Source organism: Aythya fuligula, chromosome 7 (genome assembly GCF_009819795.1).
Source record: "Aythya fuligula isolate bAytFul2 chromosome 7, bAytFul2.pri, whole genome shotgun sequence".
Taxonomy (NCBI): Eukaryota; Metazoa; Chordata; class Aves; order Anseriformes; family Anatidae; genus Aythya; species Aythya fuligula.
The window spans coordinates 23,521,687-23,541,285 of NC_045565.1; the positions used below are offsets into that span (position 1 = coordinate 23,521,687).

At 48.6% G+C, this 19,599-nt stretch overlaps 2 protein-coding genes across 3 annotated transcripts in view; one reads left to right on the plus strand and one right to left on the minus strand.

Moving 5' to 3' along the window:
• Nucleotides 1-287: 287 nt before the first annotated feature.
• On the minus strand, nucleotides 288-4,227 carry HPS6 (HPS6 biogenesis of lysosomal organelles complex 2 subunit 3). Its single transcript, XM_032190868.1, has 2 exons — nucleotides 3,912-4,227; nucleotides 288-3,808 (listed from the first exon to the last, which is right to left on the minus strand). Exon 2 carries the CDS (start codon nucleotides 3,742-3,744, stop codon nucleotides 1,306-1,308), a length of 2,439 nt encoding a protein of 812 aa, XP_032046759.1. The 5' UTR covers nucleotides 3,745-3,808; nucleotides 3,912-4,227; the 3' UTR covers nucleotides 288-1,305.
• A 470-nt stretch (nucleotides 4,228-4,697) lies between these two features.
• Nucleotides 4,698-19,599, plus strand: part of ARMH3 (armadillo like helical domain containing 3) — a 119,176-nt gene continuing 104,274 nt past the window's right edge. Inside the window, exons 1-8 of one of the 2 annotated variants that reach the window (XM_032190870.1) lie at nucleotides 4,698-4,715; nucleotides 10,960-11,071; nucleotides 11,528-11,584; nucleotides 11,721-11,867; nucleotides 12,766-12,873; nucleotides 13,995-14,087; nucleotides 14,945-15,019; nucleotides 15,688-15,774. In XM_032190870.1, the coding sequence (XP_032046761.1) occupies nucleotides 10,970-11,071; nucleotides 11,528-11,584; nucleotides 11,721-11,867; nucleotides 12,766-12,873; nucleotides 13,995-14,087; nucleotides 14,945-15,019; nucleotides 15,688-15,774 (669 nt within the window). In that variant the 5' untranslated portion in view covers nucleotides 4,698-4,715; nucleotides 10,960-10,969. Of the gene's footprint in view, nucleotides 4,716-10,959; nucleotides 11,072-11,527; nucleotides 11,585-11,720; nucleotides 11,868-12,765; nucleotides 12,874-13,994; nucleotides 14,088-14,944; nucleotides 15,020-15,687; nucleotides 15,775-19,599 lie in introns of those variants that run through there. The other variant, XM_032190871.1, reaches the window with a different exon arrangement.

Here is a 19,599-nt window from a genome sequence, read left to right on the forward strand (position 1 = left end):
CTGGGCACAGCATTAACCGGCAGGGAGCTGCACTGGGCAGTGCTGCCGTGAGTTGAGCTTGGCAAAAGCGAAACAAAACAGGGAGCAGCCTCACAACATCCACCACCGGCCCAGCACTGCTTTGGGAACCTTTTATTTTTAAAATGAACCTGCCTTCTGTGCTCAGCCCCAGCCTCAGGAGGAGGACTAATGCAGATGGACTTCCCCCCGTCCCCCCGATCCCAGCAAGGCACGAGGTGCCCCCCTGGCCACACCGTACCCCACCCCACAGCCCCCACGCAGAGGGGGAGCCACGGCTGGGGTCTCTCTCCCGAGCACCTCGGAGAGGCTGGAAGCTGGGCTCTTCCTGCACGAGCGCTCTCAAGTTACACTGACTTTGCAAACAGAGGCACAAGATGAGCCAGACAGCCCTGACAAAGCCCCTTTGTGTGCAAAGGGCAAAGGTAGGAGAGATGGGAACAGAGGGCCCTGGCGTCCTGCAGCATAATCTAGGCTTCCACAAAGGAAAGGGAGAGGCAGGGCCAGCCCCAAGCTCGCCCGGGCTGCTGCCAGCTTCTCAGCTCAGAAGAGAGAGTTTGGGTGCCGGCTGGGATGGCGAGATAAGGGAATTAGGCTGCTCTCTTCAGCTAAGTAGCTGCAATCAGTCGCAGCGACAGGATTGATCCCAGAGGAATTGCAGCGAGACAGCACAGGGAGCGCCGCAGCTGCCAGTGCACGTGCTGGGCTGCCCAGTATGACGGAGCTGCACCACGCTGGCATTCAGCATCTCGCCCAGCCCGGGGCAGCAGGGCTCAGCGCCCCGCTGCAGGAAACGTGCAAGGATCCTCACTGGCAGAGCCCGGAGGCATCACCCAGCCTCCCGAGCAGAGAATGGGCTGGGAGGACTGTGCATGTCCCCGTGTGCCTCTCCGCCACCGCTCCCGGGGATCAGAAGGGTAGAGGTGAAGTTATAAAGGAGCCAAGCAAACCGAAAACAAAGTGCTTTGGGCAGGGAGCGGTCCTGCAGTCCCGTAGTGCAGCCAGTGCTTTCATCTGCAAACGCGCCTGGCATTTGCTCCTCTACCGGGGCACAAATTGCACTTGCAATAAACAACCAGAAAGCCTGCCCTGCTCTCAGGTGGGACACCCCAGCTGCAGCCCCCCGAAGGGGTCTTTGAGCTGCTGCTGCAGGGAGGCTTCAAACAGGAGCAGGCTTCAAACAGGAGCAGGCTTCCCGCTGCCAGGCAGGGCAGGGTTTCCAGGGGAGGATGTGGCTTTCCCCTTCTCGTGCACCCAAGGGTCGAGACTCCGTCATGCTTCCCCCCTTCACACCGTGTCACCCTGTGCCAGCGCCGAGGGAGAGGAAGTCCTTGCCACGGGTGGCTGAGGAGCATCACCGCCCGCTGCTTTTTGGGGGTTCTTGTGCTCTCGGGGTGGGGCGGGAGGGGGGAACGTGGGGCTCTGCAAGGCATCCGAGTACATCTCGTGCTGCACGCAGGGACGCTGCACAACCCTTTGCAGCAGCGGCTTGAGCAAGCCCACAGTCAGCTGGTTCCCCTCGCTCGAGAAGGGCACCGGGTCCCCCTGGGTGCGAGGGAGGTGCTGCAGGACCACGGTGAGGATGTCCGAGGCGGTGAGCTCAGCGGGGCACAGCGGCCACAGCGTGTCCACGTAAGGGTCCAGCTCGCGGTGCTGGGCGAACTCTGCCAGCAGCGTGGTGAAAATCTCCTTGTTCAGCAAGGGACTGAGCTTGGAGAACTTCTCCGCCACCTCCACCACCCGCTGCCACCGCTTCAGGCGGATGAGAAGGTGCAGAGCCTGCAGCACGGCCTTCGGCCGCTGGCTGCAGAGCAGCAGTTCGAGCTCCATCTCATCGTCCACCTCGCTGCGCTTGCTTTTCCTGGCCAGCACCCCCAAAGCTCTCTTGTACAGTGGCACCCGGCCCTCCGGGCCCTCCTTGCTGCTGTACGCCCAGGAGAGGCCGACGTACTGCTGGGTCTGCTCCACGAAACCGGGCAGCCACTTGGGTTTGAACCTCAGGAAGGAGGCGCAGATGAGCTCGAAGAGCGGCACCACGCCGTTCTGGCCCACCTCCTCCTGCTGCTGCGGTCCCCCCAGCACCTTCTTCCACACCTCCGGGGTGGCCCTGGCCACCACGAGGCCGTCCCCGTTCTGCTGCAGCTGCAGGCAGCTCCTCGTGGCCTTCCAGGCAGCCTTGGGGAAGGAGGCAAAGACTGAGTTCAGGTAGGCCAAGTTGTCCTTGTCTATGTCGGAGTGCAGCACGCGGCTGACCTCCTGCTCCACCAGTTCCTCGCAGTAACTCTCCACCTCACTCTCCGGGGCAGCCACCACGCAGCTCTTGAGGAGCTCCAGGCTCAGGTAGCTCTGCAGCTCGAGGCTCATTGTGCTCAGCAGCTTGGCGTAAGTGTCCTGCAGGCCTCGGGCTGGTTTCTGCTTCTGGTGGAGGCTGTGCTGCAGGATGGCAGCGAGAGCCACGGGGGCCTGGAACGCGCCGCCCTTCTTCAGCTTCTCCACCGTCAGCTTGGAGCTGCTGAGGCTCCTCCTCTGGTAGTACCGGCAGGCCTCCTCGAACACCATCTCCACCAGGCACGGCTCGGCCCTGCTGCTGTCCTCGGGGCTGGAGAAGCCAAGGCTGTAGATGCCCGTTTGCGTGAGGAGCTGGATGCTGTCCTCCTCTCCTGGGGACTCCAGGAAATGCACCTCTTTCATGTTGAGGATTTTCTTTTCGATGAGCCTCCCGCTGTTCAGGTCGACGAGGTACAGCACCCCGGCCACCATGCAAGCCAGGGTGCTGCCAAAAGTTTTCAGCTGCACAGTATTTTCCTGAGCCAGGGGGGGCCCTTCCAGATCGAAGACGTGTCTCTGTGTCCCGTCTGCCTCTACCATGCTGACAGCGCCCTCGGTGCTCACCAGCAGCAGAGCCCCGCGGTCAGACACGGTGCAGCTGTGAACGTCCAGGGGTGCCAGCGCCGAGAGGAGGCCCACGGAGCTGAGCAGCAGCTTCCTGAAGTCCGACTCGCTGCTGGCCTGCAGCACCTTGCTGCGCACAACACCCGCCGAGGGGGCCGCGAGGGTGAGCCTGGCCTCCTCGGGGTGCCAGACGAGGAGGAACTTGGCGGCGGCGGTGCCACCGGGGGAGGCGGGCAGCATGAAGACGTGCCGCGGGGCCGCCAGGACGCGGTACTCGGGGCTGTTGTGCAGGACGATGCTGACGGGGCCGAGCCTCACGCCTTGCTCCTCCACCTCCAGCGCCCGGGCGCAGACGCAGAACCTGAAGGCGCCCTTACCGGCGTCCGGGTGCACGTCCGAGGGGGGCCTCTCCTCGCACCACACCAGCCGCTCGCCCTGGCAGCACACGGCCGCCACCCGCGCCCGGCCGCCCTGGCAGAGCTCTAGAGCCCGCAGCGGCTGCCAGCCCGCTGCCAAGCGCCACAGCTCGGTGCGGCCACGCTCCCACACCACGGCCAGCACCCAGCCGCCCGCTGCCCGCGGGCTGTGCGGGAACAGCAGCCCCACCGGTGCCTCCCGGCTCGGTGGCGGCTCCCAGCTCCTCCGTAGCTCGGTGCCCGTGCCACTGAGGCGCTGGAAGGCCAGCAGCCGGCCGCCCCGCTGCAGCACCAGGTGCCCGCTGTCAGGGCTGGGCACGACACGGCTGGGCTCCCCCCCGGGGCTCAGCAGCTCCGCCAGCCCCCCGCCACCGCGGCTCCACTCTGACACCCGCCGCAGCGGCCCCGCTCGCTTCATCCTGGGGAGCCTGGCGGGACACCCCCGGTTCCTGGGGGACACCCTTTGGTTCCTAGGGGACCCCCTCTGGTTACTCGAGGACCCCCCCTGGTTCCTCAGGGACTCTTCCTGGTTCCTAGGGGACCCTCTCCGGTTCCTCGGGGACCCCCCCCCGGTTCCTCGGGGACCCCTCTCCGGTTACTTGGGGACCCCTCTGATTCCTCGGTTGCCCCCTTCGGTTCCTGGGGGACACCCTCCAGTTCCTCGGGGACCCCTCTGGTTATTTGGGACCTCCCTCCGGTTCCTAGGGGACCCCTCCTGTTATTTGGGACCTCCCTCCGGTTCCTAGGGGACCCCTCCCGGTCCCTCGGGGACCCCCCCGTTTCCTCGGGGACCCCTCCGGTTATTCGGGACCTCCCTCCGGTTCCTGGGGGACACCCCCCGGTCCCTCGGGGACCCCCTCTGTTCCTAGGGACCCCCTCCGGTTCCTCGGGGACCCCTCCCGGTTATTCGGGACCCCCCCCGGTGCTCCCTTCTCCCCCCGCGGCTCCCCTCCGCCCGGTTTCCCCAGCACCCCCCTCACCTCCCTCCCACCCACCGGGCGCTACCTGCGGCGGGGCCGGTCCCGGGGCCGTGCCGGCGGTGGCACAGCACAGCACAGCACAGCACAGCACGGCGCTGCGCAATCACGAGGCGGCGGGCTTCCGGGAGGAGCCGCTCCCCACCGGCGCCGCTCCGAGCCGTGCCGTGCTGCGCAGAGCCGTGCCGTGCCGTGCCGTGCCACACCGGGCGGCGCCGTGCCGGGATCACCGGGCAGGGAGGGCTCCCGGTGCTGCCCACCCCCCCCCTTCCCTCCCCAGCTCCCCGGTAGAGCCCCGCGCGGTGCGGGCGGCGCTAGGACCGCGCGGCGGCGCGGGGGGCGCCCCAGTGGCGCATGCGCAGTGGCGCGGGCGGCGCCTGCGCGCTGCGGAGGGGAGCGGCGGGGCCCGCAGGTGAGCGGCGGGGCGGGGAGGGGGGGGGGGAGAGAGAGGAGGGGGTCGCGGGGCCCCCCCCCCCGCGCGCGCGGGGCCGGGCAGGCCACGCCCCCTAACGGCCCTAACGGCCATAACGGGCGGGGGGGCCGCGCGTCCTGTCAGAGGGCCCGCGGGCCCTGCGTGGGGTGGGACCGCGCCAGGAGTTCCGGGGGGCGGACACGCGTTAATTGGGGTTTCTGTTAATTAAAGCGTCACCTTAATCACCCTAACGCTGGGTTTTAATTGTGGGCAATTCTGCCGGTAGCCCGTGAGGCGCGGCAGCCAGCGGGGTAACGTTGGGTGGGTGGCGGTCGGCGTGTACAAAGGGGCAGCGGGGACTCGTGTGCCGCCACCGCCACACCACCTGCCGTGGGGACAGCCCTCAGGAGGGGAACGGTCAGCCCCAGAAGGCTGGCTGGCTGTATTCTGCCTTCCTGGGCTCCTTTCTTTCCTTTCACATTTCATATATGTGTTTAAATATATACACTTATAGCCATAAACATCTTTATACACGTCAGTGTTACTCCAAAGTGCTCGTGCTGCTAGTGCTCCCTGTCTCCACAGCCTCACCTCTCTGCAGTCCTGCCGCCCTCACCTTGCTGCCTCCCATTTCCTCGGCTCTTCCCACCTCACAGCTGGGAAAAGGGCAGGGAAGGGGTCAGGCAGGGTGTTTTTCGTCAGGAGAATATCTGAATATATCTGCAGGTGGCCCGAGCTGTGGGCGTAGAGGTGGTGTGGAGTATTTCACGGTGAAATAAGCGGGGTGGGTTCTGAAGGGCTTGAAAAGTGGAAGCCCCAGGAGATTTCCTCACACAAGAGAGCGAAGGGTTGGGGCTAGAAGTACGGAATGGAATTGCAGGGAAATGAAAAAATCAATTGGGGAAAAAAGGTCTGAACTGATGGAGGTGGAGCGTGTGCCGCTTGTCTAGATGGGCTTGATAGGAGGAAGCGTAGCTGGTTGGTGGTGCGAAGTTGATGGATTGGGTGTTACTTTACCTGGACGGGTAGAAATGAAAGGCAATTACGGATGAAGTATTGAGAACGTAACTTGGACGTTATTCTTCATATCGTTGCTGAAGCTCGTGTAGTGGAAGTTTGTGGCTGTATCTGCGTTAGGAAGCTGCTTTTCCTGTTTTTCAAGGGGTGGAAAATAGGCGAGCAGTGGTGTAACTGCAGATTGGGCTATGTGGAAACACGTAGCACACTGCTCTGAGAGGATGGAAGGGCTTGCTGGTAAAAGTGCATATGCTGAGACTGTGCTAGAGGTTGTGTTGCTTGGCATTACAAAGAAAAAGTAGGGTATATGTGTTTTTTTGTCAGTGTCATATCCTCTGAATGTATTTCTTGCTAATTATTACAGGAAGGCACCTGAAATTTCGGACAGATTGATCCAAAGATTATGTGCCGTGAGTGATACCAAATAATGTTTACAAATACACACAAATTAGGCTGTAAAGAGTAGATGAAATATAAAAGTAGCATGAACTGTAACTGCCCATGTTGGCAGAGCATAAACTGCAAAAGGGCTTGTAGCAGGAATTTGGTTGTTGGTTGCTTAAGCCATGACAAAATCTAACGCACTGCGTCCCTCTCCTCTCTGATTTCCCTGGGGTTCTGCCCAGAGCGCTGCTAGGGGGCTCCTGGGGGTTTAATGCTGGAGCTTGGGCTGGGTCAAGGCACTGTCCAAGCTTTGGCATTGGTAGGCTGGTGTGCAGGGGGCAGGTTGTTGGTTGTTTCCTCTGGTGGATGAGTGCTAGAAATTAACTGCCTGGTGCCTGGGTCCAGCGTTGACTCTGCAGATTCATTACATAGATTAAGTGCAAGCTTTTCCTGGAATTTCACCAAAGAGTAGAATGACCATTTGGATTACAATCTGCTTCTTTAGAAGCCATGGTCTAACTTCAGGCAGTTTATCTCCTGCCTTCTTGCATGCTTTAGCTAATTTTTGAACAACTATCCTTTTGACTTAAGGGATATACCAGCAAACTACCCAGAAAGACAAAGCATGATCACACTGGGTCCTAGAAGAGTGCAGTTGGTGTTGGGCTGGTTGTGGTAACCATCCTGAAATCCTGCCAGCTTGAAATCTTAACCCAGCATGAAATCTTTAAACAAGTAGTCCAGTCTGAGTAGCAGTGGCAAGTCAAGGGATTGGATTCTAAAAGGAAAAGTATCTCAGCTCTTACTCAGAGCCTTCATTAATATTGATTGATATTGACTTTGGCATTAGCAAAATAATATCTTGCATCATTTGCACTACATTTTTCAGATACAGAATAAACGGTTTGCCAACTAAATATGTGAAAATACCATTTATTGTCATCTGCTTGTTTTGTTTTTATTTAGCCTAGCAGTGTCACAGTATATTTTTGAGAGTTATAGACTGAAAAAAAAAAAAATCAGGTTTGGTTGTGTTTGTGGGTTGTGTAATTTTGAAAACATTCAGGTTTGTTAAATGCAAAATACAGGGGTTGACAGGCTGTGTGTGTGCAAGATTACAGGAGTTTCAAGTTTTGGATCCTGTTTTCACTATAGTGTTGATGCACGTTAATGTTCCTTTCTCTACAGTAGTGTTTTTGTTGTTATGAGATTTGTACAACAATAAGTCTGAACGGGAGCTGAATTACAATTCGGAGAAGCCGCAGTTTTCAATCCGCACGAGTCTGAGTGAACTTCAGACTCCAAATGTCTTTTTTTTTCCTCTTCTTCCATGGATATTCTAACTGAAAGCTGACAGGGATGTGTTCATCTGAATGTCACATGTTTGATTTGAATCTCTGGAATGAGTTTTGGACTGAAATGGACGGGAGGTAGATGCTCGGATGTGCTCATTCCTTTGTTCCTGCCTGGATCAGCTGATCCTGGGGTTGATGACAGATAGACCAAAGGTCTGCCTGAACTTCTGTCTGCCACGGCTTTTTTTCTGCCTGCCTTGGAGCTGCCAAGACTCGTGCTCTGTCAAGGTTTCTGTTAGCTCCAGACGAAGCATCTTGGATCTTCTGCAGCACAGCACAGTACTCGCTGTTCCGAAACCCCCGTGCGCGTACGTCTCAGCCCTGAGGGACAGCTCTGTGCAGTCGGTGACTGCAGCAGGATTCACTTAGCAGCATGTGTTAATGGGACTGACCTATTGACAGAATAAATTATCCATTTGAACCTGAAACGTGGAAATTGCACCGATGCCTTTGAAACGTGATACGTTTTAAAGGGTAATTCTTAACTATATTCAGCGTCTCTGTTTTCATAAACTGTCACGATGCCCTGATAATTCGACACCTCTGCAACTAGTAAATGTTTAGTGCAGTTGATTGCTGTTTTCTGCAGCTGTCTACAAGGTCCCCATTAACAAAATGCAGTTTCCTGTTTCCGTCTTTCTGACATCTGGAGAACGTAATTGCATGGAGTGAAAAGAAAAAGCCATTTGTGCAGCCTGATCATCATAGGTCACGAAACAAGCATAGCCTAATAAAGCGTTGGCATGAAAGGCAGCTCTTCCTTTTCTCCCCTTGCTCCTCCATATGCTCATTTGTAGAACAGCAAGTTATGAACAAGAATGTTATTTAATCCTTGCCTCCAGCAGTCATCTCTGTATGCTGTGTGCAGCTCTGGTTGAGAGAATGTGAATCCCAAGTCCCATTTTGACCCAGACTAGAATTTTCACGTGATCGTGTGGGCCCTCTGGTGCTCTTTCAGCATCAGACGTTTGTGTCTTCTGGGATTTAGACTTCTCCATCTTTCTGGAAGTGTAGGAAATGTGCTAAAATACGGTTTGCAAAGTTCAGGGATCAGGCAGAGTGTATTGATCCCCTCCCGTAAGCATACACATTTGGGATGTGAACGCTGACCTAGAAGCACTCTGAGTTAGTTTATTAGTTTTGACATTGGGATTCATTAGCTGTAATTCAATTAGAAGCATGCTGATGGATGTGTTTGTATGCTGGGGATGGTGGCTGCTTGTGATTCAGAAACTTACGATTCTAGTTGAGAAATCGTTTTGTGCAATCTCGGGTAAGATTTGTCTTGCTAAGCTAAAAGTGACATTGCTCTTGATTTGGTTTTTAATAGATTTCTCTCTGTTTCCAATTATGTTTCTAATTAATGTCTCATTTCCCATGACAGTTTAAAAATAATGCAAAGTCTGTAAAAGAGAAGCTATCAGGATGACTGAATAATGTTTTCTTCTTTGTTTTGTTAGACTTGTTAGACCTTTTCTCCATCTTAACTGGATACAATTTCTGTATTTACATAGGTTATGGTGCAGAAGGTCCTAAGCATTCTTCTGGCCATGTTTTTGGGGCTGGTTTCACTCTTAGCCTAGTGTGCACACAAACTAGCCCTTAACTACCTGGCTGTTCACGTTCCCATCCTAGGTGGAAGAGAGAACACCTCTCCCCTGTTTTATGTCAATCTCAGCTCTTGAGGTGTGAGATCTGCTCTCTGTCCACTGCTTTGCCAGGCAGGCAAACCTCCTGCCCTTCACAGCTGGGGCAGGGCTTTTTTTTATTGCAGCAGCAGCAGAGTTTTTTTCCAGCCTTAAAGATGTTTTCGTGCCACTTGGGACTGAAGTTCATGGCTCAAGGGATGGATGTCTGAATAACCTGTTGCAGGCTTTGGGAGCCCGAGAGTCCTGGTTGGGAATGTAGTTTAGTCTTAGGACAATCAAAAGCTGCCTGCAGAGGAAAGAATGCAGAAGAGAACTGGAACTGGCATTCAGTGCTCTCTGGAACCTGCTTTTTTACAAAAAGGTGGGTCTGAGCATGCCATTGTCACTGAAGGTGTTCAGGCAGTCTGGGGTGGAGGCGAAATCCAAAGCTGTCTCCATGGCTGCCAACTCAGAAAGCTCAGGGGTCTCAGAGGCAGGCTGCAGTGTACTTACCTTTCTATGCATAATTTAGCATGGCTGAGTGCAGCTGCCACGAGAGCCTGCCTCTGTTTTTCTGGAGCATGACATCAGTCAAGCCTCTGCCTGAGGTGTGCTGCTGCCATGTGTGTAATTACCTTCGGAAGTCTGGGAGAAAGGTTTGGAGCTTGGGGATACGCCAGGGCACAGCGTTCACTTTCTGCTAAGTACCTCTGATGTGCTGCAGTGATAAAGGAGGATAGAACACTGCTAAATCTCTGGTGCTTGCCAGAAAATTCTGAGATTGCAGATAAATGCATATTTGCAAGGTCAGAGTGGGGATGTGCTTTGCAGCATGAGACGTTGAGAGTACGTGGCAAGTCACACGTCCTGACTGTCAGCCCCTGACATGGCTTGATTGGTGCAGATTGTTCAGGACTACAACAGCTAAGGCTGCTTTTTCAACAGCAGATTTTGTAACAATGATATATGTATCATTTAATATATATATATATTAAATAAGATAATCAGTAGGCATGAGGCATCAATTAATTATAGTAAACCTTGACTGTGTTTCTAGAAAACCCTTTGTTGTCAAAGGAACCAGGAAGTTCTGGTTAAAAATAATAATAAAAAATAATAATAATCCTGCAAAGCTTCTCCCCTGTGTTCCTCCATCTTCCTCCAGAACCCGAACCACACGTGGGGCTTTTGAGGCTAGGGTTCTTGGGGTTCTTTTCTGCTTTGATTTGCAGAGCAGCTGACACAGCTGGGGAATGCCAAAGTGCAGAGGTAGGGATGAGCAAGGGTGGCAGGAGTGCTTCAGGGAGGCTTTGCTGCCAAATGCTTCCTTGTGTTGGTTGTGGCATTGGAGTGCACGAGCAGAACTAGAAGTACTTTGGCAGGTAGCACATTAAACAGATAAAAGAGAAGACTTTTTTTCAAACCATTTCTGGAGCTTTTTATCGCAAGATGTCCTTGAGGCTTGACTAACTTTAGGGAAGACTGGATATCCGTTTGATAGCAACCATCACAGTGTGTGCAGTGATATTTTTTTTTAAATATACCTTTTAGATGTAAAGTAGTTCTGATCATGAATCAGTTTCTGGCAGAGAAGAATTAAGAAAACTGATCCGTAAGCTGCTTATTTTGTGTCTGCCTGTGGGTGAACTCTTGCATATTTGTTTGAAATAGGTTAGAGGATTTGGAGAGGACCTTTGGTCTGATTTCTTATCTGGTATAGTTATTAAAGCCCCTATTTGCAGCTTCTGAGAGTCTTAGTACCTCCGCGTAGTGAAGTCTTCTGTGGCTATGGCAGTCCAGATATGCCTTGAAGGAAAGTTCAAGGTTCCCTAGTCATTTTTTGTTGATTCTTTCCTTCAGGGTATGCAACATGGCCCAAACAGAGAAGAAAGGCGGACTGCTCCGGAAATCTTCAGCCTCCAAGAAGCCATTGAAGGAGAAAGTCGTGTTGATGTACGATGAGGTTTTCACGGTAAGGACTTGGGCACCTCTTCTTTCTCAGGTTTGTGATGTTTTCTTGGTGTAGTTTGTGCTGAGGACTCTGCATGGTCGACTTTTTTTCCCAAGGTAAGGGTTGCACAGCATAGCCATGCACGCTTCAGGCTCTCCTGCTAGCATGCAGAGCTCTCTGCCTTAATGTCACCTTATCCTGATGTCTGTCAGGACCATTTGTGATCTACAAGATATCATGGCTTTTCAAATGTTTCTCAAAAAAGAATCCAGAAAATATACAGAGGCATCTCAATTGAGAACTGCTTTTGTTTGCTGTTCTGCTTCTGGGGATCTTTGTAGACAGTACTCTGTAGTATGAGACCACTTGGTCATCCAGTGGGATGATCCCAACTGACCTACTTGTGATAGCGATTTCGATTAAATTCTGCCTGAATAATTTCTTGTTTGTTCTCATGGCTATTCCTTTCTCTTTCAGACAGAGGACCCGAGTAAGAACAACCCTAGGTTTTGGGAGGAGCTGTTTCTCATGAAGGTAACAGGAGCTGAACGTCCTCTGCTTTGGTGCTGCTGTTCTGCCTAGGAGGTGGCAGACTGTCAGCGCGAGGACTTGCTTTTCTGAGGTGTCAGCAGTTGTGTAACATGCACAAATATTCTTCTTAACCTGACAGGTCAACCTGGAATATCTGGAAGGCAAGCTGGAGGCTCTGGATGGGGAAGAGCTGATGAAGATAAAAGATAACATCAACTGCTTGTTTCAGCACTGCATCCAGGCACTGGGTGAGGAGCACCCGATCAGAGTGGTCAATGCACTACAGGTACCACAGCTGAGAGACAGGGAGTGCTCTCACCTGCTTCTGAGGAGACAAAATGCTTGCTGCTGGTATCAAGCATCTTGTTCTTGTTTCTTTAGTTGTGAGAATTGATGTCTACAGAGCAGTTTCAACTTCTGGTTGGTGGAGGTTACAGACATTTATCCTTAGTGCTTGAGAAATAGTAGCTTGAAAATTCAGGTGGGTCTGGTGTTGCAGGATGAAGTGGATCCTGCAATGGAGGGATGGGAGGGGCTTGTTCATGCTACAGGCTCAGTTTGAGGGCTCAAGAATACTGTGTGTAGTTTTGTCAGTCTTCTCCTTTCTCCTGTTCACCTCCATTTTGGACTCCTTTTTGAATTTCCTCATGAGTCAAAAATGAAATAAAGCAGTGGGGAAGCTGGTGTCAAATTTGTACAGGGGACAGTCCCTGCTGGACAGATCCTTGTTGGAAGCTGTGAAGGATCATCACCCAAAACTTGAAGCTGCTTTCCTGCAGGTTGTGCCTTACCAACACTTGTCTTGTATGGGAGACAGCTTCCATAGTTTTGACACTTGACGTTATTAGTTTCCAGCTTAATTGTTTGAATGCATTTGACCCAGCTTCTCTCAGCTGCAGGAATATGGGATATCAATTTCAGGTTTGGGAAGTCACCTGTAGGAGGCATGGACAGGAAAAATGTGGACAAATACATTCTTCTCTTTTGAGAGGTCAACATCCAGGTTATGCTCTTTAGAAACAGCAGAGATAGTGGAGATCAGTCAAATGATACGGCTTCTGTGCTGGTGGTATTCATATAAATATCTGTGTTTTGCTAGTGTTCTGGGAGGGTTTTAGGGCAGGTTTTGCTGTGGATTTGTAGGCATTGCCTTACATTTTATCCTCTGAATTTTCCCTTTGCAGACTTTGTGTGCGTTGATTCGGGGTGTCCATCAGAAGAACAAGTCCACTTCAGGGTTTGACATCATCAACATGCTTGTGGGTTTTGATAAGGCAGAGCTTTGTATGAAGGTGAGGCCTTGCCAATGTACAGAACAGCTTGCACAGCAGCCCTGTTGCAGGGGCAGTGTTTTGTAGACAGGTGTGTTTATCAAGATACACCTTTTTGGGTAAATATTTCAGCCACTGATTAAACATAGCTGTCCTGAAGTTCTTGACTTGTTAGTGGCCCAAAGACGTGTGAAATCCTGATGTTTTTCATTAATAGAGCTCTTACCTTCTTTTCCTTTAATTCCCTGGTGTGCATTCATTCTGGTTAAGAAATCTTTAGGCCAGGAAAGGCTGTCACAGGCCATTACCACCTCGTATTGAACCTCATAGCTTGCACTTAACTTTTAGCTAATAGTAACGTCCTTTGTGCTCACATTTCCATCAGCCCATATACCATTATAAACTTATTTGATGTTCTTCATTGTAAAGCTGCTGAGTTTTGAGAAATGACAAAGGAATTGGTGATAAAACTTGTTCTGTCTTTCATCTCGCTGCAGAAAGTAATAGTTTTTAATCTCTCTATGAAAAGTAGTAGTGCTTGGGGAAAGTATTAAGTAGTTATTTGCATATTAGAACTACTTTTTTTTCCCTTTGAGAATTAGTGTATTACCTGTAATTTAGTATTTGGAAAGCAATTAATTGTGAATACCTATCAGCCATATAGTATCTTTTTTGAATAATAATTAATGTACGTACTATTAAATTGGAGGTGTACTTTTCACCAAATTCTCTCAGAGCTTATAAGGAAAATAGGGGAACATCGAAGATAAAAAGGCCGGAAAAAAAGCAATCAATGATATTACTGGCTTGTAAACAAAAACTAAGATTGTATTTGTAGAGATCAGGTTTACTTCGCAAATAAAATCTGTTATTACATGTATATAAAAACCTCTCATGCATCTAGAGAAAGCTCTTGGATCATGATGGTATGCCTGTAGTCATTAAAATGTAGTTAACACAAAGCAGTATTGAGAACCGATGGTGTGAATACAATCTGTGGTATATAGCTGTAGTAATGGCTCAATTACTGATTCTGGAATAACATGGTTTTGTGTTGGTGCTTTTGAATCTCTGTCCTTTTATAGGAAATATTTCAAATAACCTAAAAATAATACTTAAATTATGTTATTGTCCTTCTTTAGAATCTGATGGAGAGCTTAGACTCGCTCCTTTGTGCAGAAGGTTCTGAAAGCCTCAAAAGCTTGTGTCTGAAGCTGCTTCTCTGCTTGGTGACGGTAAATAAATACCAGCTGTATAATAACTTAAAATCTCATATGTGTCACATTTTGAGGGATGGAACTAGCTCAAAACTTGAGCAGAATGCTACTGTGTGAAGCTTAGGAGGGGGGAAGAAAGGACAGCCCAGAATAAGCTTCAAAGTTCAACCACAACACCAATACAGACCGGCAGACTGTTTCTACCTCATGAGATAGGTGCCAACTGGGGCAAAAGGGGAGAGACATGGTAGAAAGCATCAATTGGATTCATGTTAATTTTTTTTAGGGAAAAAGATAATTAGAAGTCTCAGATAAACTGAAAGGGAGCTGACTAGAGGGGCTGAGGAAAGACAGGAAATGTGGAGTAGATGAGTAGCGAGGATGAGAAGAATGAGTTGGATAAAAGGGTTGTTCAGTATCTCTTGGAGATGGTCAACCACAAACTATCTTGGTTGTGATAAGAGATGGTTGGATGTGTGTGGACATCTCTGCTGCTGTGTGTGATGGAAAACTGCTTAGTCAAGCATATGAACCCTGCTTTTTCATCCTCTGCCTCCTGTGTAGCAGGCTGCTTCAGCTGCTGGTAGTGTTGTCATGCAGCTGTGTAAAATGTCAATCTGCAGAAGAAATGGAGAGCTTCTTAGTACATGGCTCATGCTTTTGCCAGAGAGGGTGGAAGTAGAAAACAGGACAGATTTCCCTTACTTCACGTCTAGCTCTAGTGCTAGTCCCACCCTTGACTTGCTGACTAAGTGAGAGATTATGAATAAATGGTCCATCTGGTAGTATAATTCTTGTGTTCGCAGTGTGTGCCAGAGGCAGCTAGAGCATCATGGGAGGCTTTGGGTGAGATTTTAACTTGTGTTTGTACTTAGGTGACAGATAACATTAGCCAGAACACCATCCTGGAGTATGTGATGATTAACAGCATATTCGAAGCTATTTTACAGGTAAGGTTTTTTTCCTTCAGCTGCAGGGGTTCTTTTTACATAGTGAGAGCTTTCAGTCTTACGTTTGCTTTTCAGCCTTTTCAGTGCAGCATAGCTAACTGGCAGTGTATGGTGCTTCCATTCATAGCTCAGTCACAGTTTCTGTTTTTTTTTAATGCTGTCTCCTCCTTACTCCAGTCTGCTGTTTTTAGTCACTACTGAGTATTTAAGGTATTTTCACTTGAGACATTTGTCCTTAGATAGAAGCTGAATGGATTTGTAGGCCAGTTTCATAGAAGATTCCTTTATCAGAGGAATTTCTTTCAAAAGGCAGTCTCGATATATTGTTTTTTTTTTTTTTTTCTGCTCTTTGATGAATTATACTTTTTTTTTTTTTTTTTTTATTTGGAACTGGGTTTGGGGAAACAGAAAATATTGGCGATGCTGTCCAGTGGTGTTGAGAAATATGTTTGCCCATTATGCCCAGAAAGCCTGTGTACATCCTCTGTATGATAAGTTCCTCTGTTTCTTGGAAGCACTGACACTCCCTAAGTTGTGGATATCCCCTTTCAGTCAGGGTATAGTTTGCTTTTGTACATACATTTCACTACCATGTGTGGTCTCGGAAGTCACCTCAAGCTTCCTGAAACAAGCCTGAAGCTAATAATGTGATTCTTTCTTTATTTCAGATCCTGTCCAGCCCACTTAGTCGGAGGGAACATGGCTATGATGCTGTTGTCCTTCTTGCCTTGCTGGTCAACTACAGAAAGTATGAGGTAAGCATTCTACTGGGTAGCAGAAACATCTCTCTGTTACTTAATACTGTCCTTGAGCTTATTAAAAAAGCTTACAGGACAGTTTTTAGCAGTACACACAGCAACATTTATCAGGGCATCAGCACAGAGCTACAGTATCTTTGTAAGGCAGTCATAGCCTTTAAAGTCAGTTTGGTGGTTGTCTGGTTGTCAGTGTATTGTGGCAGACTTTCATGCCTCAAATCCTTTGGAGTTCTGTTAACTGTGCTGCTGTTGATAGATTTTTTATTTATTTTTTGTTCTGAACTTCATTGGTGCTAAATTGTGGTCCCAACTGCTTAAGCAGATCTAATTAGTCTGGAAATTCATTATTTGTTTGTGATTTTGTTTCTATCCTTAATGTGAATACCGGTGCGTTTTACATGAGAATGTTCTTTCATATTTTTGGGATGTGAATTTTCTATTCTCCCTTTAAATTTCCTGTGGAATATCATCTGTACTTCTGTCGCCAGTGTAGCTATGATCTTGGTTTGCTCAGTAACTTCTATTCTAGGAGTAAAATGATTTATGTGTCCTTACATGGTACTTTTAAAAAGATGTCATTGATCTGAAACCTAATCATTCTCAAAAGTTGTTAGAAGTATACACTTATTTTTTCAGCTATATTTCATGGTTTTATGATCCTATTCCTCATTTCTTTAAAAATACTTTTATGGTGATGCTATGTGAGAGAACCATAAAAGGTTAACTAAATATTTGACTACATTGGGAAATTGTGAAACTAACTAATCAAAAGGCTGACAAACAGAGGAAACACTGCAATGAAGAGTGTTTACTGTGTCCTTTTCTCAACATCTTAAGGGGTGGCTGCTAGACATTAAAGCATAAAATCAGGCAGTGGGTTTTAAATAGATTCATCAATAACATTTAGGAGAAAACTTCTTTGCCTCACGTTCAGCCTAGTAGAATTGCTCGTTGCATCTCTTGCTAGGCAGAACTGAAAGAAATTAGTCAAAATGCTTTTTTTTTTTTTTTTTTCTCCTCCTTCTTTGTGTATTTATTTGGCTGCATATAGTATATCCAATGGCTCTTCACATTCAATTACACACACTTTTGTGCCTTGATATAGTTAGCCGCAGGTGCTGAAGAGACTTAAAAACACTGAAGAGTTGGATTATTATTATTTTTTTTTTAGTTCTCTCAGAAGTCAAATTATTTTCCACGAATCTCTTTAACAAAAAGAGTCATTATTCAAGCTCTAATTCCCTGCAAGATGGCCTGTCTGCAGAGAAGATGGCCTCATCAGGGCTGGCAGCAAAGCTGCTGAATCATCCCTAATGAGCGTTCAGGGGAAAAGTCTTGTGAGGGATAATCAAGTGGACTCTGGTCTTCATTTGTTACAGATGTGAAGTTAAGCATCTAACTAGGGATTATATATGTTTGTTTTTTTTTTTTCTGCTTTCTTTTTCTTACCAAAGATTTGTTTTCCATAGGTTTGTTTCCAGAGCTTTGTTCCACTTAGGGTCATGGGGAAGGTCTCACTCCCTCTATCAGATCTGTGTGCTTCTACATACACCTCTCAACTTCACATAATATGTCTCACCTGGGGATTACATTTCTGATCTGGTGTTAATTGGCTTGTTTTTTAGAAATTACTTGGTAATGATCTCTTCCCAGCTTCCACTTTCATTTCTTTGAGGTTGCTGATACATAACAATGTTCATAGAGGACAACTTGAGTATTCCCAGTTGAATATTCCCAGTTGAAGTTGAACTTCTGAAAAGAAGACCTTAATGCTATAGCGTGTGTTCTTCAAAGAGCTGAGAATCACCTTTTTGCTCTTTCTGGAGGGAGTTGGTGGCAGAAGTTATTTCTAAGTTTGTGTCGCCACTTAATTGATGCGCTCTTGAGTTTTCAAAGTGCTTACTAGCCACGCTTCAAGGCTATTGCATGTTTGTGCATATCGTGGAGTGGCAGGTGTAATTTAGACTTCCAAAAATTTTGCTGTAATTCCCAGGGAGATGAAAACTAAGGAGACCGAGATAACAGGATTGGAAGAGGGAAGCAGGCAAGGAATATGGGGAGGCCCGAGTGGTGCCTGTACAACTTGTAGGCTACTGAAGTTCATCACAGATGTGCAGACTAATGCTCACAGGAAGCAACTGTTCACAACTGTTGGCTCTGAAGGAGTAGCAGGAGCAAGTTGTGCTCCCTCTGGGCAGCCCAGGAAATATTCTCATTATGCTGGTACAGACTTGCAATGGAAAGGCACTAAAAACTGCCTTGACCTGTACAGAGCAATGCTGTGTGTAGATTGCATCTGTTAGTCATCTGCTTGCTGCTGAAGGAGTTAGGGAAGCCCAGAGGAGGCATGGAGTGTATCAAAGGAATGGAAATTTTCAGACAGAAAACATGAAGGAGCCTTCTGCAGTTTTGGGAGTTCCAGCTGAAAAGGAAGAAGGCAGAAATCCACAGCAAGCAAGGCTGACTTCTTGACTCTATTTGCCAATCACTTTTATGTTCTTGCTGCCGAGAGGCAGGAGACATGTAGCATACATCTTGGAGAGTTAAGGGCAACGGGAGCCTGAAGAGTTGTTCATAAGCTGGAGATGACAAGGAACCTGTTCCCTGTCCTTTCTGTGATGGGATGGAACGTATGTTTAGGTCTCAGGGCAGCCTCTTGATATGGACCAGCTTGCTTAGCTGGGAATTTGGATAACTCTGTTGCCCCTAATTCAGCATTAGTGGCATTAGGGCCACTGCCCATTGCATGCAAAAACCTCATAACTTTTATTGGTCACAAATCACAGGTTGAGCAGCCTCCTGCGTGTGAGCTGTGGTATGGAGACATGGCCTGAGTTTCTTATCGTGGTATAATGAGAGCAAGAGAATGACTGAAATTAAACAAACTAAGCTTTAACTTCATTCTTTCAAAAAATTGTAGTTAAATATAGATACATTTAAAGCTTACTTCTTTGTTGACAGACTAAATTTCTGAAGGGGAGAACGGTTGCACAGAAAGGAGCATGTATGTTTCTCAATAGGAACCTCCCTTCCAGCCTCAGGGAAATCTCTTTGCATGCTTCACGCACGGATGGGCTCTGTGTCATTTTCTGTGACAGCAGATAGTGCTGCTGGAGGCAGGCTGACCGACTAGTTGAGCTTTGGTATGTTCTGATCAGTTTTTTCCTTGGACCAAAGAGAAAATCGATTCTCCCAAACAACACAACAATAGCAAGAGTGTTTTCTGATCAGCCTGATTTTTAACCTGCTGTTAAACCTTGGGCAAAACAGGTAACTGTGTAACTTGCTAGGCATTATCTGATAGTTTTTTTTTTTTTTTGCTTTATTCTTCCCATCCACTTTGGGCTTACTGCACAGGTGGAACTTTTTCTTCTCTGTCCAAACCAACCTTGTTTTGCACTGACACTTGTAAACAAATTAAAAACAAATATACATTGCTAATCTAAAATGCTTCCTAAATTGTTAGGACTTATCTTTATAGATGGTGCCTGTGTGCTTTGTTCAGGTTAGTTCAAAGAATTTGTATTCATGAGAGACTTCTGGCTCTCAGTGGTGGTAACTGTTAGGAGTTGAGCTCTAACCCTGCAGCAGATGAGCCTGTAATATTGTCATGCCTTCCTGAGCCCTCCTTCCTTTAAGCAATCTTTGTGAGGTGTTGCAGAAGAGAGATCTCAGAACACTTATGTCGAGTCCCAGCTTCACTGCTTGTGCTTGCTGCATAACAGTGTGTGTGTCACTGATAACATGCTGTCAGGACAGCTGTTCCACTTCCAAGACTGACAGTCCAGCTAGCAAAGGAACAGGAACTCCATCGCTTCCCCA